This window comes from Pteropus medius, unplaced genomic scaffold, assembly GCF_902729225.1.
Source record: "Pteropus medius unplaced genomic scaffold, Ma_sr-lr_union100, whole genome shotgun sequence".
Taxonomy (NCBI): domain Eukaryota; kingdom Metazoa; phylum Chordata; class Mammalia; order Chiroptera; family Pteropodidae; genus Pteropus; species Pteropus medius.
The window spans coordinates 455,285-476,733 of record NW_024343734.1 but is presented as its reverse complement, the minus strand read 5'-3'; the positions used below and the strand labels follow the sequence as shown (position 1 = coordinate 476,733).

The 21,449-nt window shown below is 58.2% G+C and overlaps 2 protein-coding genes, 1 long non-coding RNA gene and 1 pseudogene across 3 annotated transcripts in view; 1 reads left to right on the top strand and 3 right to left on the bottom strand.

The window, feature by feature from the left end:
* Nucleotides 1-1,111: 1,111 nt before the first annotated feature.
* On the bottom strand, nt 1,112-8,317 carry KDELR1 (KDEL endoplasmic reticulum protein retention receptor 1). The gene is made up of 5 exons (XM_039868584.1): nt 8,025-8,317; nt 7,262-7,362; nt 6,929-7,087; nt 3,248-3,500; nt 1,112-1,874 (listed from the first exon to the last, which is right to left on the bottom strand). The coding sequence occupies exons 1-5, from the start codon at nt 8,113-8,115 to the stop codon at nt 1,840-1,842; spliced, it is 639 nt and encodes a 212-aa protein (XP_039724518.1). The 5' UTR covers nt 8,116-8,317; the 3' UTR covers nt 1,112-1,839.
* Nucleotides 3,825-3,943, bottom strand: LOC120607006 (uncharacterized; annotated as a pseudogene).
* A 2,749-nt stretch (nt 8,318-11,066) lies between the features above and the next one.
* The window catches only part of GRIN2D (glutamate ionotropic receptor NMDA type subunit 2D), a 33,332-nt gene continuing 22,949 nt past the window's right edge, over nt 11,067-21,449 (top strand). The window contains 3 exon segments of the mRNA XM_039868616.1: nt 11,067-11,156; nt 14,154-14,635; nt 18,293-18,913. Of these exon segments, the coding sequence (XP_039724550.1) occupies nt 14,180-14,635; nt 18,293-18,913 (1,077 nt within the window). The 5' untranslated portion in view covers nt 11,067-11,156; nt 14,154-14,179.
* Nucleotides 19,144-21,162, bottom strand: LOC120606977 (uncharacterized). Its single transcript, XR_005654030.1, has 2 exons — nt 20,076-21,162; nt 19,144-19,984 (listed from the first exon to the last, which is right to left on the bottom strand). It is a non-coding gene; the product is annotated as an uncharacterized LOC120606977 (long non-coding RNA).

The following is a 21,449-nucleotide window of genomic DNA, read 5'->3' as shown; positions in this document are numbered from 1 at the left end:
GAAACATTCCAAAGGTGCCACCTCCCCACCCCGGCCCGCCTAGCGGCCCCGTTCCTACGTTTTCCTATCAAGCCTCTGCGCCCCGCTCCTCAAAACAGGTCCCTCGGCTTTAAAGAAAGAAAAACAAACAGCAGTGACTAAAGACACAGGCTCCGGCTTCACCCCACTTCTGCCACTCACCCTCTGGGCCTCGGTTTCCTCTCCCACAGGGCGCCCCCCCCACCCCACAAGGGAGCTGAGGCCCAGTGGGCTTCTCCGTGGAACCCACACCGCCTGGCACTTACGAAATGCGCAGGAAACGCCAGCTACATGCCCTCGGAAGTTTCTAGAGCCATCCTGTGGGAGAACTGGGGGGTGAAGGAAGGTCTCAGCGGACATCTGGGGAGTCTGATGAAAGCCGGGGGCCAAACCCCCAAAGCTGACAAGGCAGGTAACTCAGGGGAAGGAAGCAGGCCGGGTATGAAGTCAATCTAGAGGAGACTAGGAAAACATCTCTTTCCTTTTGACTCCGCCAAACAAAAACAAAAAACAACCGTGTCAGCCCGATAATAAATGGTGACAAGCCCTCAGCCAAGGCGTGGGGACTGTGATGGAAAAGCTCACATCCCATCCATTCAGCCCCAGCCATCTGCTGCCACCCAGAAACAAGGACTCGGCATTGTGTCAGGCGGGCTGGACAAAAAGAAAACATGGGAGAGGTGGGTTTCGTTTTAATCACGGCTCTGTTTTTTTAAAGACTGGCAGCAGTCTTTTTTTTTTTTTTTGCCTTGACAGAAATAGCTCTCAGGCAATTGGGATAGGGCTGCCTTGCCGTTGACCTCTGAAGGTTGTCTGCAACCCTGAGATTCGGGGGTATAGCCAGGGAAGTTCTGTGCCAAGATAGGAAGAATCTTCGAGATTTTTTTCCTCCCAAGTGTCTTCCCCGGTGGAGCCATGAACAGTCAGGGTGCGGGTCAGAGACTCGGGGAACCTAGTTTCTCATCTTCCTGCTCCTCCCAGGCCTCAGTCGCCTGCGGACAGTCAACGGGACAAAGCAAAAGCAAGAGAGAGGGGCTGGGGCGGTACCCCACAAACGCCAGAGAGAGGGCGAGGAGGAGCGAAAAGAGAGGCATCATTTTCTCTGATTTATTTCAAGAGAACAAAGAATCGACCATCAATTCTGTACAAAAACATGGCGGCAGGTTCAGGGTCACCCTCGGGCCAGCCCCCTTCCTATGCCCAGCCCTTCGCCCTGCTTAAATTGCCCCCAAAATGAGGACAAGACTAAAAAACCCCAAACTCTGGGAAAAAATTATCATGAAAAATCAGGAGAGGCCTTCCCTCCCCTCCTCCCTCTCACCGAAACACAAGTTTGGGGGTGGGGGGGGCTGTGTTCATGGCAGCAGGCGGGGGAGCGAGGCCGGAAGGCGGGTGTAGCAAATTTAGTGTTTGGCAAACAGTGGGCTGGGCCGTAGGATCTGGAAGGGAGCTGAGGGGCTCGGGGAAGAGAAAAGATCTCCAACACTGCACCCCCACCTTTCCATACAGGACCCTCGAAACAGTTTATAAAAATCGGGGCCAGAGAGTAGAAGAGAAAAGAGTCATCAGAATCAAAAACTAAATAGTGGAAAGATTTTTTTTTTTTTCTTCTCTAAAAAGCAAAAAAACTACAAACAGCCCAGGTCCTGAGCTCCCCAAGTCTTGGATCCTCCACCGCCCTCTGAAACCCGCAGGAGGGGGACGGGGAGTGGGGAGAGGTTGGTTCTTAAAAAAGTCACCCCTGGACAGGAAGGCCCTTGTCTTTCGTCGCCTTCCTCTGCCCCTCACCGCCACCGAGCAGAGGGCTGGCGAGGACCAGGGCTACGCTGGCAAACTCAGCTTCTTCCCCTTCAGGACTGTGAGGAGAGAAAGGGGGTGGGCGTCATCACGGGGCCCCCGGAGGAGGAGACAGCCCCCCACACCCAGAGCAGGGACCTGGACAGTGATGTGAGGAGGGTCGACCTCAGGACGCTGGCTTGCAAACTGGGGAGATCGGCCTGAATTACTGAGGGGTGGGGTGGGGGACCCTAGTCGCATCCTAGGGGCTGAGCGAGGAGGTGAGAGGACACCCCATTTCTCCCAGTGCCACCTGCCCCTCTCCCACCCTCCAGGGACTCTTGGGCTGGACGCTTGGGATCCTGGAGGGAGCTGGGGTCAGAGGGTCTGGCGAGGCTGGCCGGGGGAGCCCACTCGCCCCCTGCCCTTCGTCTAGAGGGGCCTCGGCGGCTTCCAGGCCTCTGCCCCCCTCTCTCCTCTGTCCTCCGCACCGACCAACTCTGACTTCTCAGGCCTCAGGCCCCTGCTTTAGTCATCGTCTCCTGTAAGGAGTCCCCTCGGACACTCCCCGTCCCACATAAAGGAGCCCCCTTGCCGTCCACGGCTGCTCCCCGACACGTCCCTGGTTCCTTCTGCCACAGCCCTCCTCACTGCTCCCACTCATCGCTCTTCACTTGTTCATTCGCCATCCTCCCCGCCAGAATGACACGGGGAAGGGAGGGCCTCGTCCACCTTTCTCTCGCTGTAGTGTAGTCACGGGAGCCCAGCCCAGCCCTGACTAGGGATGTAGACTGTGCTCAGTAAATGTGTGGTTGGTTGTAGTTGTAGTGGATGGATGAGATATGGATAAGGATGGATGGATGGATGGATGGATGGATGAATGAATGAATGGATGAATGAATGAATGAATGAATCTGGGTGGGCCTGAGTCCCTGAGGGTGAAGACAAAGACCAAGGGGCACGGGGAGGCCTCCCCTTTTCTGAGCGCTGCTGGGGCTGGGAGGTGGGAATTCTGGAATTTTATGGGTATGAGACTGAAACCCTATGGATCTAGAACCACAGGCAGGAGAGGGCTTAGGGACAGATTCCAAGGGAGGAGACGCCAGAAGCCACCCCTGCCCTTCTCTTTGTCCTGTCTCCTCCTGCAAATACCCGGGGGCTGGGGAGAGGGACGCCTGGCCTCTGTGTGGTCCAGGGAGGAAGGACTGCTCTGCGGGAAGGCAGCTCCCTCGCTCTCTTCCCTCAGAGACTTGGGGCCGAGGAGAGCGACTTCTTGGTCTCTAGGGAGGCCGAGGCTGGAGGGCTGAACTCCTAGGGCGGGCAGTGAGCCTGGGACCCTGGGATCTAGGAGAAGCAGCTTCTGTCCCCTGAGTGAGACAGGGCCGGGGAGACGGAGGGCGGGAGCTGGGGAGGGAGCGGGGCCCTTTCCGGCCGGCCCCCTTTGTGTGGCTACCTTTGGTGATGTAGAGGTAGAAGAAATCGCAGTAGAGGACCGTCTGGACTAGGCCGGCCACGATGGCGATGAGGTCGAAGAAGCCCTCGAAGTGGTAGCGCCAGATCCAGTTGAAGAGATAGAGCGTGCGGTAGACGCCCAGCGCGAACAGGTAGTGGCTGGTGATGGTCTCCGCCTCGCCCGTCTTGCTCACCATGAAGAGCTGCGGCAGGATGGCCACGGACTCCAGGTAGATGGAGAAGGTCCAGAGGATCTGCGGGGAGCCCGGGGAGCAGGGGGCAGAGGGCAGGACGAGGCGGGAGGGGACAGGGTGGGAGAGAAGGCAGAATGTAGTGACAGGTGCAGACGGTGACTTTGGAGAGAGAACGAGACAGTGACGTCTGCTGGGCATTGCCTGTGTTCCAGACTCGCTCTGCCCACCGCATGTACATTCTAACTTAACCCTCACAGCGACCCCCAGGGGGAGGTGCTATTATTATTTTTACTTATTTAACTTTTTGAGGTGAGGCAACCCTTGGTTGACGTCACAGATTGCAAAGACCTTGTCAGCTTACAATCCTTTATTTTTTATTTTTTACGCCTACAGCGCCTGGTCTTCCTAGGTGGTCTCCCATCCAAGTACTAACCAGGCCCGACCCTGCTTAGCTTCCGCGATCAGATGGGATCAGGCATGGTCAGGGCGGCGTGGCTGTAGACAGGAGGTGCTATTATTAGCACCCCCATTCCACAGAGGAGGAAACCAAGGCCCGGAGAGGGAAAGAGACTTGCCCAAGACCATGCGGCTGGTGAGGGGCAGAGCTCGGATTCAAACCAAGGGCCGAGTCGGTGCTCGTGAGCGTTTAGCAATTACGCTTCCCCCAAAAGGCGGACCTGGCTGGAATCTGGGCTCGGAGACTTCTCTTCTATGGGACCTAGATCTTCCGAGCCGCGCTTGTCTCTAAAATGGAGACGGTTTTCCTGCCCATAGTTTTCCTGCCCCTGGGGAGGCGACATTCAGTGCGCCGTCTTCACAGACATAAACCAGACTTCGTCACTCCCTGGCTTAAAACCCTCCAGCGGCTACTTCTTATCGCAACCAAAATAAAAACCAAATCTAATCTCGGTCCACCCTCATCCCCTGTTCCCTCCCGCAGCTCTCTGGGCTGCAGCCAGGTCTTCTATCTGGTCCTCCAACATTCCAGGTCCCCACCGCTCCGGGGCCTTTGCGCTTGCTGTTCGCTCAGCTCTCCCCGCAGAGTGTCGCATTCTGCCTCTTCCGCCTCCTTCCAGCCCCAGCTCCTCAGTCAGCTCCTGAGAGGCCTCCGCCGACCGTCCTCCCCCCAGGAATGTCCCATCGCCCCGTCTCGTCTCCGTCCTGGCAGCTCTCACCAGAACGTGAGCCATGAGTCCCAGGATCCTACATCTTGTTCACCCCATGACCCCAGCACCTGGCACGATGCTTGGCACATATCTGATGCCTGAATGAATGAATGAATGAATGAATGAATGGGAGCGATCTCCCCATATACTTGTCACAGACCAACATTTAGGGACCAGTGACAGTCATCACTAGTGAGCAGGACAGGGCACCACGGGAGCGGGGAGAAGGGATTGCAGACATCTGTCAGCCCCTTTCAGTCCTCAGCAACCTGAAAGTCCCACCTGGGGTGACTCATGATCTGCAGACCCATTGACACCTCCCTCAGAGAACACGGCCAGGTGGCCAATACGTCTCTCCCTCGGCTGTTTTGGTTTGGGGAAGGAAGTGGGGAACGTCAGGGCATATTCAGAACCACGCACACTCACGTGGCATTTACGACGTCCCGGGCACTGCTCCCGGCACCTCACAGGTTTTAAATGGCTACTGCCTTCACCCCAGGAGGTAAGTCCTATCCTTAGCCCCATTATACAGATGAGGAGACTAAGACCCAAGGTCGCACAGCTAAAATGCGGTCGAAACAGATTCCTACCCAGACAGCTGACTCCAAGATTTGCTCCCATAATCTCCCAGAATCCTCCAGCAAGTCTCCTAGCAAGTCAGGTTAGTGGGGGCTCTAGGGAAAGATACCCATTAAGTTGAGGCACACCCACCTGTTACCCCTGGGGTCACCCTTGGGAATAGAATCGTGACATAAGGAGAGATGAGAGGTCATGTTTTCATTGCATCGATCTTATCTATTCGTGACATCTGAATTTTTAAAGAATATTTTCCTTTTATGACTAAAAAATAATTTGTTGAGCATGCACCAACTAATAGCGTTTTGAAGCAGGACTTTGAAGCAGGCAGACCTGGGTCCAAATCCTGTGAGCTCTGCCCCCTGAGCCTCACCTTAGTCCTCCGAGACGGGGATGAGGATGCCTGCTTCCCCAGGTGGCCGAGGGATCAGACGGGACGATGGTGTATTTAGAATGACCAGCGTGGAGCTGGACACAGTCGGTGCCAATACTTTGCACAAGTGACCTCCCCCTTCTAAATGAGGGAACCGGAAAAGCGGGCCTGGGTTCTGGTGTGGCGTCTTCCACCTGGAGCAAGCCCTACGGCTGTCTCCAGCCTCAGTTTCCCCATCTGCAAAATGGGCCCAGCTTGGGTGAGTGCTCCAGGCAAGGTGGTGAAGACATGTGTGCAAAGTCCAGAGCCTAGAGCCATGCCCGGGGTTCCCGCCATGGCACGGTGCAGCCTCGCCCTGACATTTCTGGGACTCATGGACCAAAGTCACCCTCTGTCAGATCTGGCTGGCTGGCAGGGTGCTTTCAGAAATATATGTTGACTCCATGGCCAAGATTCTAAACCAAGATCTTACAGGAAAAGTCCTGAATTTTGGCTTCTGTTGAGAACATCAGCCCTTTCCACGAGGCAGGTGTGGGCTTGGGTGAGGAGGCTCTGCTCTGAATCTGACTCCTGCCAGGCTCCAGGAGCCAGCAGAGTGAAGACTTAGCACAGGCCCTCCCAAAATTCCTCCTAGGAATCAGCCCAGGTGCCACCAAAATGCCACAGAATAAAAACCACGATGGCTAATGTTTAGGAATAAAAGTATTAGCACTTCGGTGCGAACAAACATTGGCATAGCTCTTTCTATCTCGTGCCAGACACTGTGATTTACCAATATCGACCTCTCAACAGAAGCCTCTGAAGTAAGAACTGATTATCCCCATTTTACAGGCAAGGAAACTAAGGCACAGAGAAACGGACTTACCCAAAGTCCCACAGCGGCTGAGTGGGCTTCGAATCCCTGCTCTCTGGTTCTGTGGTCTATGTGTCTAATCACAATCTGATCTCATTAAATTCTCACCACGACCCAGTCTCGATTTTACAAGTGGGTACACTGAGGCACAGAGCGGTCAAGTCACATGCCCAAGGTCCTCCTAATAGAATGTAGCGGATCTGGGATTCCAATCTGGCTCCAGAGCCCCTGTTCCCAATCACTGGGCTGTTCACTAGGCCAGTGACCTCGGATGAGCCATTTAGACTCCCCAGGCCTCGGCCTCCTCGTCAGTAAAACGCGGTCGCTGTGAAAAACACGAGTCCACGTACGCGAGATACTTAGAGCAGCATCTGGCACATAGTGAGTGCGGAACTTTACGTCCTATAGTCAGGACGTCTGAGCAAATGCCACACGAGGAAGCCTTCGAGAGAGTCCACTGTCAACGGCTGCCCTGCCACAGCCCATCCCCCCACACCGGGGACCCTACCAGGAAGCCTACCTCCAGAGGGGTAAAATCATGGTTGACCAAGAACGCCAGGATGGCCGTGGGAACAACGAGAAACTCCACCCGGAATGTGTCATGGTTCCCGTCGTAAGTGGCTTTGAATTTGCTATAAATCATCCAGACGGTGGTGAAGGAGCAGGCGATGTAGACCACCTGTGGAGGGGGATGATGAGGAGGGGGCTTCAGCTCTAGCACAGGGCCTGTTCCCCAGATGGCCTCAGTCCTAGGGGTCTGGAGCCCCAGCCCCTCCTCCGTCAGACCTGGAAGGCTGGGGCCCTTGACCTCCCCCACCTGGCTCCTCCCTCAAGAACACCCGACAGCCCTTACCTTCATGCATGTGTTGTACAGAGAGATGTAGTTGGTGAAAAGGTCCAGGTAGCGGGCAGTGAACACCACAGCGAACAGGACCTGGCTCTTGCCTGAAATCCCTGTGGTCGGGAGAGAGCGGGGGAGTCAGGGGGCTGGCTGCACGGAAGAGAAACTAAGGCCCAGCACCCTGGATGGACCAGCCTGCTGGCAGTTCTGGAGGGCAGCGGTCCCTGGAGGCCTCCCCAGCCCGCCCTGCCCGAGCAGGGTCCTTTCCCACGGCCCACAGCCAGGGGGCAGTCCGGCCCCAGAACTACTCCAGCCCGAGGCTCCGTCCCAGGCTAGGCCTCATGGCCACCCTCCAGTCCCCGCGGGGTCCTCACAAGTCCAGACTCCAGGTGGGGCCTCGGAAGGACCTCACTTGACCTCAGCACCTCCAGAACCGGTCGCCTCCCTCCCGCTCTCTTCCTGGCCGCCACGGTCCACGTCACCAATTCTCAGCCACCTCCCCGCCTGCCACCGCTCCCTGTTCGAGCCCGAGCACCCAGGGGCCGCCCAGAGAGGGGCCGGGGGAGGCTGAATTGGGTGCCTGGAGCCCCCCACAGCAAACTGTATGCACCCCCAGTCTGGTGAAGGGAACTGACCCCAGGGTGACCCCGGACCTGGAAGGGGGATCCCAGCAAGCGGTAGGGGGAGGGACTCATCCCCCTAGTGCCTCCAAAACCCGAGTCCTGGATGTGCCCCGCACTCCCCCCGCCTTCCTCCGCGGCCGTGGGCGTCTCACCGGCACACGAGCGGGACTTCCAGATTTTGAGCAATAGCAAGATGATGGCTAGGAGGTGGGAGAGGTCTCCCAGGAATCGGAAGAGATTCATGGCGCGGGGGGCGTCTGCAAGGGCTGGAGGGAGGCAGGCTGGCGGGGGGCTGCCCCCCGGGACTGCTGTTCTGGACGGGCAGCTAGGCTGGAGGGTGGGAGAGGGGCCCTCGGGTGGGCTCCGCTCCTGGGAGGGGGCTCCGGGAGGGGGAGCCGCGGCGGGAGCTGGTGGCCGAGCAGGAGCTGGGAAGAGGGAGGAGGGCGGGAGGGGGAGGAGTCCGGGCGGCGAGGCTCCGCCCCCCGAGGGCCGAGCGGCGGCTCTAAGGCGCCCCCTAGCCGGCGCCTGCCGGCCTGCAGAGTCGGCGCTGATCGCACCCCGAAGGCCGCCTCCTAGGAATCTGCGGGTTCTCTGGGATCTGAAACTCCCAAACCCGGCTCCTGATCCCCGAGGCCGTCTGTGCCCAGCCTCCGCCCTTGATAGCCATTCGGGAGGCTGGCCGCTGAGCTTTAGAATTCTTAGGCAGGGACCCAAGGGCTGGTTTTCCGTGGGCCTCCAGCTCTCACGCAACCAAAACAAAAGAAAGCAGCACCCGGTGCCTCCCCCAGACCCGGGAGTTCCAGACCCCAGCACATTCATCCCCCAGACCCTAGGAATCTGGGACCCCGGAAACCCTCCTCCTCTTGGCCAGGGGTTGGTAGCCTCTCCCAGACCTAGGGAAGGAGTCTGCATCCAATTTCCCAGAACCCAGGAGTCCTGGGACCCCAGCCCTCCTTTCTCACGGTCACGCTTCAACCATCTTGTGTCTCTATTACCCTCAAATCCAGGAATCAGGTGCAATCGCTTGCTTTCCTGGGACCACCAAATTCAGGCCCCAGCCTTCTTTTCAGGAATGTAAGCCTTCGCACTCCACTCTCCCAGACCCTGGAGTCTGCAGCCCACTGCACAACTGCTCCCACACGCACACACACACACACACACACACACACGCCACTCCTGGCCTCTGCCCTCAGGGGCCCAGGTGTCCCGCACACACTCCACCCCAATACTTTAGAGTGCTGGGCCCAGCCTCTCTAGAAGGGGATTGGAGTAGGGGGGAGTAGGAGCTGGGCAGTGGCCTCAAGGGCCCCCGCCAGGACCAGGCTGTATCTAGTCGAGGGCAGATGCTGCTTTCCTTCTGGATGTTTGAGTGCCCACATGTGATGGAGGCCAGGGCCCCTCAATAAAAGAAGGGGTACAGAAGTGTGGTTTTCTCAGAGGACTGGATGGATTGGGTGTCTGAGGGTGACATCCAGGAGCCTCGGACTCGTGGCCCCCCTGAGGGTGGTTTGTGCTGGGGGGTCAGGTTGTCTGAGTATCTAATAGGGACAGAGGCCTGGAAGAGGGGGCCTGGGTTACTGGGTCCTGGACCTCCGGTCTGCGGGAGGAGGGCACCAGCCACCTGGCGTCCTGGGCCTGAGCTATGAGGGGTCTGGAGGCCTGGATTCCCGGCTTCATGTTAGACACCCAGTTTGCAGGCCTAGAGCAACCGAAGCCAAGAGCTGGGTGCCAGCATGTCCGAGAATGGCCTCCTGCTTCTCAGGCCACAATGTGGGGAGGGGGCAGAGGGCAGCTGCTCTCAGGGCCCTGAAGTCCAGGTGCCCAGGTCCCCAAGTCCAAAACTGGTATCTCAATACCTGTTTCTGAGTCCCTACCTGTCCCCCCCTCCTCCCTCTTTATTTGCAGCCCCTCACTCTCTTGTCCCAGGAGGAGGAAGGCTGAGGCTGGGAGCCGGGGTGGGGGCCCGCCCCTTCCCCCAACCTTAGCAGGAGGAGGGGTCCCCAGGGAGGCCAAGAGGGGGACTGCGGGTCTCCCGGCAGGGGCGGACGGGGACTGAATGTTAATCGCATCCCGAGTGAGTGTGTGTGTGCGAGAACAGAGCGAGCGAGCGAGCGAGTCCCTCCCGCTCCGGCTCCTCCAAGCCGCCACCCTCCGCCCGCAGCCTCCCTCCGCCACCCTCCGCCACCGGTGCCCGGCTGGGGGGGGGGCGGTGTCAGCCCGGGTGGGTCCGCCCGGCCCCCAGGGGTCTCTCGTGCGTCCACCATCTGCCCGGTGAGGATCTGCGGGTCCCGGTGTGTGGGGTCGGGGCTGGCGGAGGGGGGGTGTGTCTGTCAGGGCTGCGGCCGCCGAGAGGGAGGGAAGGAGGAAGGATCTGGCTGAGCCGCCTGGCTGGGTGTCGTGGGCCCCCCAGCCTCCTCCCCGAACCCCCAAACCCGAATGGATGGTGTGTACCTGGGCTCTGTGCCTCCCGACCAGGCGTCTGGCTCCCCCGGCTGCTGTGTCCTCCTGTCTGTCCGCTCAGCCCCTGACAGCAGAGGCAGCCCGGCCCCCATCGGACCCCCGGGTGCGTGTGTGTGTGCGTGTGTGTCTCCCTGAGGTGTCGAGGGGAATCCCAGGGAAGTGGGGTGTGCGTGTGAGTGTGCGTGTTTCTGCCTGTGTTTGTGAGTGCATGGGGCGCCTGGGGAGGTCTGGGGTGGCAAGCGAGAAGGGCAATTTCAGATAGGTTGCCAGGCCGTCTCCTGCCCCTCCCGCAAACACGCACCCGCCACTGGCTTCAGAGGTGACCCAGACAGACAGACAGACAGACAGACAGACAGACACAGGCAGCTGGGAGGGGGGCGCCGAGGGCACAAAGGGGGTGCAGAGTGAGCCGGGGAGAGGCGAGACCGGACACATGGACTGGGGGAGGAGCCGGGGCTGAGGCGGTGGAGGGGGGCACCCCGGGTGGGCGGAGGGGACATCCCCAAGGGGTCGGGGCTCTGAGAGGACACCCCGACAGCCTCCGCAATGTCCGCGGCCCAACTTCCAGCGCAACATGTGTAGCCGCGTCCTCGCCTAGCCCGGGGTGGCCGCAACCTTGGGGGACGGACAGGGCAGGACGGACCGAAGAAGACGAGGGACAGCCGGAGCCTGAGACGGGCAGGAGGTCCCCACCGCCGCCGCCGCCCCAGGGCCTGGCCCCCAAGCGGCTCCCGGAGCCCTCTGCCGACGCTCTGGGTCGCTGGACTCCGGGTTCCAGTCCTAGCACCCCTGCAATTCCCCACCCAGAACAGGGTCATGAGAAGGTAAGGTCGGGCTGGGGGATGCGGAGGTGGGGGTGGGGACGTGGACCCCCAGATCTAGGACAGGGAAAGTTGGCCCCGGGCCTCGGCGAAGGGGGGTTTGAATGGCGAGCAGCGGAGCTTTGTCCTCCCCGCTTCCTTGTCTCTTGGGGACTTTCCTCCGCCCCCCTCTTTCTCCCTCTCTGAGCCCCTTTTCCTGGATCTCTACGCCTCAGACCTCCGAACCCCTCGTTCCTCTGACACTTTGCTCCCTCCCCGGCTCACATACCTGACACCCGTGGCTATCCTATCCTCTCCATCTCCTCTCCCCCCCACACATCAGTGTCCCCCCTCACCGGCCCCTCCTCTCCCTCCTCAGAGCTATGAGTCTGCTATTACTCCTGCCAGGACCTTGGGGCATCCAGGCCCTGGCACTCTTGCCCCAAGCTGCCCTTATTCAGGTTCTGGAGTACCCTTCAGCCTCTTCCAGGCCGAGCACCGAGGATTAGGGTGGGGAGAATATACCGTTGGAGGTGGGGGGGGACGGACTGCAACACGATGCGAGGGGGGGCGGGCTGTTGATCAAAGTGGCCTCCCATCTCCTCTGTGAGGGATTGGGGGGGAGCAATGGAGACAGGGACACCCCAGGAATCTCTGGCACCCTCCTCCTCGGCTGGGGGACAGACTGTGCTGTGTACGGGACCAAGGCTGGGCAACTGGGGAGGCTGGAGCTGGGGTTCGGGGTGCCCGGGATATTGGGACTGATGGGGTTTGAGACAGAAGGGGGTCCTTAAGGGGAGAGAGGGCTACTGGCCTGGACTCCTGGCTCCTGGGCACAGGGGAGGCTGGGCGCCTGGATTCCTGAGTCCAGAGGCAGGAGGGGGCTAGGACTCCTGGGTCCTGGGGGAGGTGGAGGCCGAGAGCCAGGACTTCTGAGTCTACGGGAGAAGTTGGAGGGCAGGGCTTCTGCTTCCGAGGGAGCAGGGGCTGGGGCTCAGTCTCCAGAATCCTGGTGGGGCAGGAGACAGGGACTCTGGGGCCCCACGGGGATGGAAGTGGGGCCTGAGTGAGGAGGTGGAGACCGGGGCGCTGGACAGTGTGCTCCCTGAGCGGGCAGGTCCGCCACTTCTCAGTCCCTGAAGGGTGGGACGCTGCCCTTTGGGTCTCTCACAGGAGAAGACTGGGCGTCTAGCCTCCCAGATGGGTGGGGATGGAGCTGCCCTCCTGGGCGTCAGCAGGGAGCAGGATCCCGGGGTCCCCAAGGGCTGGGGCCAGGCGGGCAGGTCTGAGAGAGGCTGAGGGGTGAGCAGCCACCAGGAAGGGGGGAAAATGAGAGTTAACCCCGCAGGGGCCAGGCCACAGCTGTGGGTTATTTTGGGGCAGAGGGGGGGCTATTCTGAGCGCTGATTGAGCCAGCTGCTTGGGGAAGGGCAGAGGAGAGGAGGGGCATGGAAGCCAGGATTTGAGAGGGAGAGGCATGCCAGGGGCCCCCACCCCCATCCCTGGGGAGACAGTGGCCCAGCATCTCTGGGAAGGTGGGTGGGGTGGGAGGGTGAGGCCTCTGGGCAGAGGGGGTTTATGGGCCTTTCCCCCACTCTGGTAGTCAGTGGGGTAGACAGGCCTTTGCTACCATGGCAACCGGACAGGAGCCTGATTGACAGCTAGGCGAGAACCCTGCCCTGTGTGGACCCTCACCCCTTCAGGGAGCCCCTAGTACGGACTGTAATCCCTCTGGGAACCAGGAGTCCAGGCCCCCAGTGCCCTCCTCCCCCAGACCCAGGAACCAGGAGTCTGGGCTCCTGGCCCGACCACCCCGGGCAGCTAGTATTCAACAGGGGACACAGGAAGAGATGCTGTATTTCCTCTAATTTACTAAATTGCTCTGGGCTGGGAGCCAGGGACCCCTGTCCCCCAGCTCTCCACAGCTGTGTCCCCCAACCCTGCAGCCCAGCCTGGGCTGTGACTCTCTCTCATTAAAAACAGAGGAACAGGGACAGGAGCGAGGGGACCGAAATGGGCTGGGGGTTGTGCCGGGGGTGAGGGGTGAGGTCACGGGGATGTTTTCTCTCCTTAGGGTGCCCCCCAGTAATTTCTTTTTCTCTTTCTCTTCCCCTGCACACCTGACCCCTTTTCTCTTTCTCATCTTTTTTTTCCCTTACTTGTTCTTCCCTTTATTTTTGATCCCCTCCTGCCACTCGCCTTCCCGGCCTCCCTTTCATGCCTGTGCTGGGCACCTCCCTGGTGGGGGTCTTGATCTCTGCCTCGCCTGGCTATTTCTGTCTTCCTGTTTTCTGTCTGCTCTGCCCGCCTCCTCCCTCCATCTCGAATTCTGCCTGGTTCTCCATCTCTTATGTGCGCTTATCTCTTGGTGGCCGTGGGGTCTCTGTCTCCGACTTCTTGATTTCTTTCCATCTTCCTTTCTGTTTTAACTTTCTCGTCTCTGTCCATCTGTCTCTGCGTCTCTCCCTGCCTCCTTATTTCTGTCACTCTGTCTTATTTCTCTTATCTGACTCCCGGTCACTCTGAGCCCCTCTATCCTTGCCTCTGTTTCTCCTTCCATCTCTCTCCTTATCCCTGTCACTCTCTCTCTCTCTCTCTGACTATCTATCTCTCTGTTGTTTGCATCTCCGTTTCTATGTCCCTGGGTCTCGGGTTCCTCTTTCTGCTCCTGTTCTGATCCCATCTCTGTGGATCTGTCTCCCATTTGTCTCGTCTCATTGTCCTCCCCACCTTACCTTGTCTCTTTTCCCTACTTCTGCATCTTCCCTGTTCCCATTACCCCACCTCCACTCTGCCTGTCTCTGTGTCTCTCCCTTTTTCTCTGTTATCTCTCCCTATCTCTGTCTCTCCCCGTGTCTGTCACCCTAACCTTTCCCTCTCCTCCCTATCTCTGCGTCTCTCCCTCCCTGTATCTTCGTGTGTCTCTTTCTATATCTCGTCTCCCTGTCTCTGTTTTCCTACCTCTGTGTCTCTGTGTCCCTCTCCTTCCTCCCGTGTCCCTCCCCGGGCCGGGGCGCTCAGAGGCCGCCCGGCGGGGTCCGCAGGCGATGCGCGGCGCCGGTGGCCCCGGCGGCCCTCGGGGCCCCGCTAAGATGCTGCTGTTGCTGGCGCTGGCCTGCGCCAGCCCGTTCCCGGAGGAGGCGCCGGGGCCGGGCGGGGCCGGCGGGGGCCCCGGCGGGGCGCGGCCGCTCAACGTGGCGCTCGTGTTCTCGGGGCCCGCGTACGCGACCGAGGCAGCTCGCTTGGGCCCGGCCGTGGCGGCGGCAGTGCGTAGCCCGGGCCTGGACGTGCGGCCGGTGGCGCTGGTGCTCAACGGCTCGGACCCACGCAGCCTCGTGCTGCAGCTCTGCGACCTGCTGTCGGGGCTGCGCGTGCACGGCGTCGTCTTCGAGGACGACTCACGCGCGCCCGCCGTCGCGCCCATCCTCGACTTCCTGTCGGCACAGACCTCGCTGCCCATCGTGGCCGTGCACGGCGGGGCCGCGCTCGTGCTCACGCCCAAGGTGCGCGCGACCTGGGGGCGGGGGCGGGGCCGGCCGCGGCAGGGGCGAGGCGGGGCCAGCCGTGGGGGCGTGGCCTTGGGTGGGCGGGACCAGGTCCAAGTGAGGGCGGGGCTGACTTCGAGGGGCGTGGTCTGGAGAATGAGGGGGACCTGCCTGAGGACTCGCCTCGAAGTAGGGTCTGGAAGAAGCCAGTCATGGATGTTCGCGGTATGGGGCGGGTTGAGGGTCTGCTCAAGAGGTGAGTCGGGGAGTTGAGATCTGAGGAAGAGGCGGTACCGGCCAGCCGGGGGCGGGATCGGGAACGCAAAGGGATCGGCCTAAGATGGCAAGATCTCAGGGAGGGGTGGGATCTGGGATCAGAGGGGGAGAAGTCAGTTGGAAAGGAATGGGGTTCAGAAAGGAGTGGAGCCTAATGAGGAGGAGGGAGCCAGGCGGGCGGGGACAGGGACCAGGAAAGAGGGGTATCAGGGACTGAGGGACAGGGAGGCTCCGATAGCTAAGCGTGGGGTCTAGAGAGCTACGCAGAGGGCAGATCCATGGGTGAAAGGAGTTTGGGAAGGGGAGGAGTCATTAGTGACAGGTGGGCTGCGGGAGGGTAGAACCGACCAGCAAGCAAGCGGGTTTTAGGGCGTGGCCTGCTGGGGAGGGGCGTGGCTACCGGTGAGGGGCGAGGCCAAGGAGGAGGCAGAGCCTGAGCTCTGTACTAAAGGGGCGGGGTCTAGAGAGGAAGCCGGTCTGAGAGTGGGATTTGGACAGGACCCTACCCAGCTGCAAAGTGTGGAAAGCGAGAATCCAGAAGGTAGGCCTGGAAGGGCGAAGGCCCAGCCAATGAGAGGTCAAAACCAGGAGAATGCAGGGGAGGTGGGGGCAGAGGCTGGAGGAGAGAGGCCTGCCTCGGGAGGGCACAGGAGTGGCCTACTGGAATGGACTTCTCGTAACAATGGACAGAATTGGAACAAGGCTAGGGTGTAGGCTGAGAAGTAAAAGGGGTCAGCTAAGAGGCGGTGCAGGGAAGGGGCGGGGCCTACTCGAGGGTGGAGCCAGTGTGACAAAGGTAGGACGCGCTGAAGGATAGGGTCACCTCAGTGGGTGGGGCCTAAATCTCTCCATCCTGTGAGGGCCGGTGGCTATGTAACTAAATCGCTATTGCATGCTGGGACTCGTAGTTCTCTCCTGTCCAGAGCATTCTGGGAAAGGCCTCTGCTCAACTTGCATGGGGTTGTCCAGGGATTTGTAGGCAGATCACCTTTGAGGTGAACCTTTCATTTCTGGGCTGCCACCTCCACGGCACACCAAGAGGTGTGGTCCTTCGTGCCCTCGTTGCTGCCGAGAAGTGTGGGCACCTCTGTTTATTGTCCGCTGGGCACTGTGGCCCACTCTGTACGCCAGTTCCCTTCTGGGATATGTAGTCCCTTCAATGTCTTCTGATGAGAGAGTGGCCCTCACAGCTCCATCTGTGCTCCCGTTGAATGCTGAGAACGTTGTCCCCCTCAGCGCACCTCCACCTGCCAAGGGGGAGTTCCTCTCAGCGTTTTCATTGCATGCCCTCAGGACAACTGCCCTGTCCCCCTGCACATATAACCACAGGCACATGCCTAGGGAGTAAGTCTGCTTGCTCTTTACATCGTGTTACTGGAAGAGTTATTGAGGGCTGATTCTGTGCCAGGAGTGTTTTAGGTTCTGGAGAATACAGTTGTAAGAGGAAATATCTATTTATATGCAAGGTCCTTGCTCTTAGAGCTTGCATTTTAATGGGGAGACAGACAAAACAAATAACATAATGAAATCTGTCCTGGAGAAAAGCGACATCTGTCGTAATGACCAACATGGAGCCTCAGTAGGTAGCGGTCAGGGGAGGCCTCCGTGAGGTGGTGACAGTTGAGCTGGACCTGAGGAATTTGGAAGGGCGGGTCCAGCATGGGGGAGCAGGGAGAAAGTGTCCCTGGGAGAGGTGACAGCTCATTTGAATAGCCATAGGTGGCCAGTGGCTACCACATTGGAAAGACCCTGAAGCCAGGAGGAACTTGATGTGTTTGAGGAAGAGCAAAGAGGTGGCAGTGTTGGGGGGATGCGGTCAGAGAGGCAACAGGGGCCAGTTTCTGCAGGGCCTTGTGGGCCACAGTGACGATTTGGCTTTGACTCTAAGATAGAACCATTGGAAGGTTTTCAACCAAAAAGGGAAACGAGCCAATTAATGTTTTGAAAAGATCACTCTGGCTGCTGTCTGGAGAATGGACTGGAAGATCCAAGAATGGAAGCAGAGATGGGTTTGTCGAGGCAAGAAAGTGGAGACAGTGGGGGGTTGTGACAGGGGTAGCAACGAGGACTGGACAACTGGGGTCATGTTTTGAAGAGAGAGCCAAGAAGACTTAGAAATGGCCTGCATGTGGGCGTTAGGGAAAGGGCGATTTAGCTGTCAGACCTGAGCACCTGGGGAAATAAGGGAAAGGAGACGGGGAACGGGTCTGAGGCGAGGGAAAGATCGAGAATTCTGTTTTTGACATACTAATTTTGAGATGCCCCTTGGAAGTCCGAGGGGAGCTGTTGAGTCGAAGGGTTTGTCCAGAGCTCGCGAAAGAGGTGATAGCTGAGGGCAGGAGCCATCAACTGCTCCAGCACTATCCACAGAACCTTCCACGATGAAGATTGTTCGACACGATAGCCACTAGCCATATGTGGACATCGGGCACTTGATATGTGGTTAGTGCAATGGGAACTAAATTCTATTTAATTTTGGTTAATTAAAATTTGAATAGCCATAGGTGGCTAGTTGGTACCATATTGGATAGCGCAGGAGACAGTTTTTAAACCCATGGATCTGGGTGAGGTCACTGGGGAGAGAGGACAGAGAAGAAAAGGGAAGAGAAGGCTGGGGCGCTCCTGCGTTTAGAATTCTGACCGAGGAAGAGAGTCCAGCCGAGGAAGCAGAGAAGGAGGGGACAGGAAAGTAGAAGGAACACCAGAGAAGGGCAAGTCCATTCAGCAAAGCTTCTTCCAATTGGGAGAGACAATACTTTCAGAACCCTCCTTGCATGCTGGGAAATGTAGTCCCTCTCAGTAGGTACTGGGAACTATAGTTCCCTCACTGGGTGCTGGATGTATCCATTACGGCAATGCTACTGCTTTAACAGATAAACCCCCATTCTCAGCAGCTCACCCCAATAGAAAATCGTTTCCCACTCATACAAAATCCAAACGGATGTTCCTGATTTGAGGTGGCACGCCTCCAAGTGGTGACTTAGGGACTCAGTCACTCCCTCTCGTGGCTCTGTAATCGCCGAGGACTTCAGAGTTCTCTTCTGGGTCCTCAACAGCTGCCCTCAGACAGGGAAGAAAGTAAGGTGCCTAGGGGAGAGTTTTTACAGATAAGCCTAGAACTCAGTCCCGTGACTAAACAGAACCCAGGTCTAGTTCTGTGCCCCAGCAGGCAAAGGAGACGGGTTTGGTGAACAGCTAGTCAGCCCGCCCTATGGAGAGCTGTGAGCCAGCGGTGGTGGCTGGGAGCTCTGGTCCCTTTATCAGCTTCTGGGAGATGAGGTTCCCCTCTTGACCACTGGGAGCTGTGATCCCCTCGTGGGTCGCCGAGGGTCCCTTACTGACTCCTGGGAGCTGTGATCTCCATATCAGGCGGCCTGACCTCCTCCTCCTTGCCCACAGGAGAAGGGCTCCACCTTCCTACAGCTAGGCTCGTCCACAGAGCAGCAGCTTCAGGTCATCTTCGAGGTGCTGGAGGAGTACGACTGGACATCCTTTGTAGCTGTGACCACACGTGCCCCTGGCCACCGGGCCTTCCTGTCCTACATCGAGGTGCTGACCGATGGCAGTCTGGTGGGCTGGGAGCACCGCGGGGCGCTGACACTAGACCCCGGGGCGGGCGAGGCCGTGCTGAGCGCCCAGCTCCGCAGCGTCAGCGCGCAGATCCGCCTGCTCTTCTGTGCCCGCGAGGAGGCGGAGCCGGTGTTCCGGGCAGCCCAAGAGGCCGGCCTCACTGGGCCCGGCTACGTCTGGTTCATGGTGGGGCCCCAGCTGGCTGGAGGCGGGGGCTCAGGCGCCCCTGGGGAGCCCCTTCTTCTGCCAGGAGGCGCCCCACTGCCAGCTGGGCTGTTTGCAGTGCGCTCGGCTGGCTGGCGGGATGACCTGGGCCGACGTGTGGCAGCTGGTGTGGCTGTGGTGGCTCGAGGTGCCCAGGCCCTGCTGCGTGACTACGGCTTCCTGCCTGAGCTTGGCCATGACTGTCGTGCCCAGAACCGCACCCATCGAGGGGAGAGTCTCCACAGGTGAGAGGGGCTGGGGCGGGGGGAGGGCTGTGGCAAGACTCCAGAGCCTGGGGTACTCACTGCCTGAGTAGCTTCAGATGGGTCACGCTCCCTCTCAACTTGGGTTCCCTTTCCTGTAAAATGGGTGTAACTGGCTCTCCTCTCTGGGGTTACATCAGATAATTTGGAAAAAGCGTCCGAGACACAGTGAGTGTATTACTATATTTCATGACTTTAAGATGCACTTTTTCCCCCCCACAGTTTAATGGCTTTGAAATCAAGGCGTGTCTTACAACTGGTGGCTTTTCATGGTTTAATTGGCAATGCTTTTCCCTTTATGGTACATAAAAATAGTGATACATCTTCTAATGGATAGCAGCTTAGATTCAGTGAGATACGCCAGTTAGAGTATGAGCTGAACTTCAGTAACAAAAGACCCAACGATCTAATGGCTCAAACAAGGTAGAAGTTTGTTCCTCTCCCACTTAACAGTCTGGAGATGCGTGGTCCAGGTTATCAGGAGACCCCGTTGCTCCGCGTGACTATTCAGGGACCCGGGCCACCTTCTTTGCTCTGCCATGTCCTTTCCGCACAAAGCTGGGTCGTGCCCAAGCCTGAATTCCAGCTCACGGGATGCGGGAAAGGGAGGAACTGGAGAGCAAGTGATGTCTTTTTGCGCAAGCGAGGCAGAAGGGGCGAGTCTGACATCCCATTGGCGAGAACGTAGTCACGTGGCCAGGGCTGGCTTATTGGTTGTTTACGGCCACACCCACGCAGATTGGTTAGACGGTGGATTCTGATTGGCCAGTACCTGTGCGGCGCTGCTTGTCAGACGTTTTGAATGTCGCCCCTGCACGCGGCCTGCGCCAGCTGCGAGAAAAATTAGGATGCGTCGACTCTAGCAGGTCAGCTGCGTGCCCAGCCTACACGCTATTATTTTTGAAGAGGAAAACAGGGTTTGGCAGAAAACGGCATGTCCACCGTAGGAAGCTTTGTGAGTGGGGAAATTGATGAGTTGGGTGACAGAACGATGGAAGGAGACGCCTGTATCCTGAGATGAGCTTGGGAAGAGGCGATGAGTGGGGAAGAAAACCTAGGGGAGGAGAATTGAGAATTGGTGAATTGAGAATCAGGATCTAGGGACAAGAGGGTGAGAAAAACATGCCTCGTTCATAAATACTTACCGAGAGCCCGCTAAGAACCAGGGCTCATGCTGGGCGCTGGGAACACAGATGAAAGAGACCATGGACCTCTCTTCAAAGAACACAGGGTCCTGTAGGGGCGGCAGACATGGATGGGATAATGACAACACAGCGTGATGCTTGCAATAATGGAAGTTAAATGGGCGTTATGGGAGCACCAGGACATTTTTGGTTGCAGGAAGCAGAGTCTCATTCAAGTTTCCTCCGGGACAAGGGGATTTATTGGAAAGATAAACACTCACAGAAATCCAGATGTCAGGAATTGAGGCCAAGACTCTCCCCGCCCCAGCTTGCCACTCCCAGAGGCTGTCCAGTTCCTCCGTTGCTATCACTTACCCGGGATTCTGCTCCTCCTAACATTCATCATTTTTATTCTGCCCACCACCTACCCCGCGAAATGTCACAGCCAACATCCTCCCAAGTGCGGAATTTCATTGGCCCCAATCGGCCTTCCAAACTAGGCTACATGAGTCACGGGTCAGCCTATGGAGTCAGGGAGGTTCCCAGGGGGAGGAGCTTTTAAGCTGAGACCTCAAGGATGAATTGTTCATTTATTCATTGAAAAGCCCTCTATCGAGAGTCTGCTATGTGCCAAGCAGCGCCTTCGGCACAGAGGTATATAGTGTTGAACAGGGTGGCTGCTCTCACAGAGTTTACAATCTCATAGGGGACAAACAAGAAAGCGAAGAAGAAAATATCACGTAGTAGCTTCTGTGAGGAAAATAAAATATGTGGAATGTGATAAGAAATACCTAGGGTGCTAGGTTAGGTGAGGTAGTCAGGAAAGGTCTCTGAGCAGGTGAAATTTGGAGGTAAAAAGATAAAGCGAAGGAGCCAACTATTAGAAGCTGAGTGAAAAGAAGGGTGTGGGAACAGCAGGTGCAAAGGCCTTCGGGCTGGAATTCCCTGCTTGGGAGCCTGAAAGAAAGTCAGTGTGTCCGGAGCTTAATGGGCAAGGGGAGGGGGCATGACTTGGAAATGGAGAAACACTTGGGGGACCCAGCTCATGTAGGGTGTGTAGACCATGTTAAGGGGTTCAGATTCGATTCTAAGGGCCATTGGGAGTTCACTGGAAAGACAGAGAGAGTATTCCAGACAGGGGAACAGCATTGTGCAAAGGCCCCCAGAGAGCAGGTTGGTGGGACACAGTAGCTCGGGGTGGACGAAGGCAGAAGAATTAGAGGTTGAGGGTGGTGAGGCTGGGGAAGTAGACGAGGCCAAGCCACAAGGCCCTTGAACACCAGGGAGGCTTGAGCATTGTTCAAGGCCCTTGAACATTTATTCTGTCCCTTGAACACCAGGTTGGGAGGCACTGGGGAGCCATGGTTGGGTTATGAGCAGGGGGGGAGGTGGAGT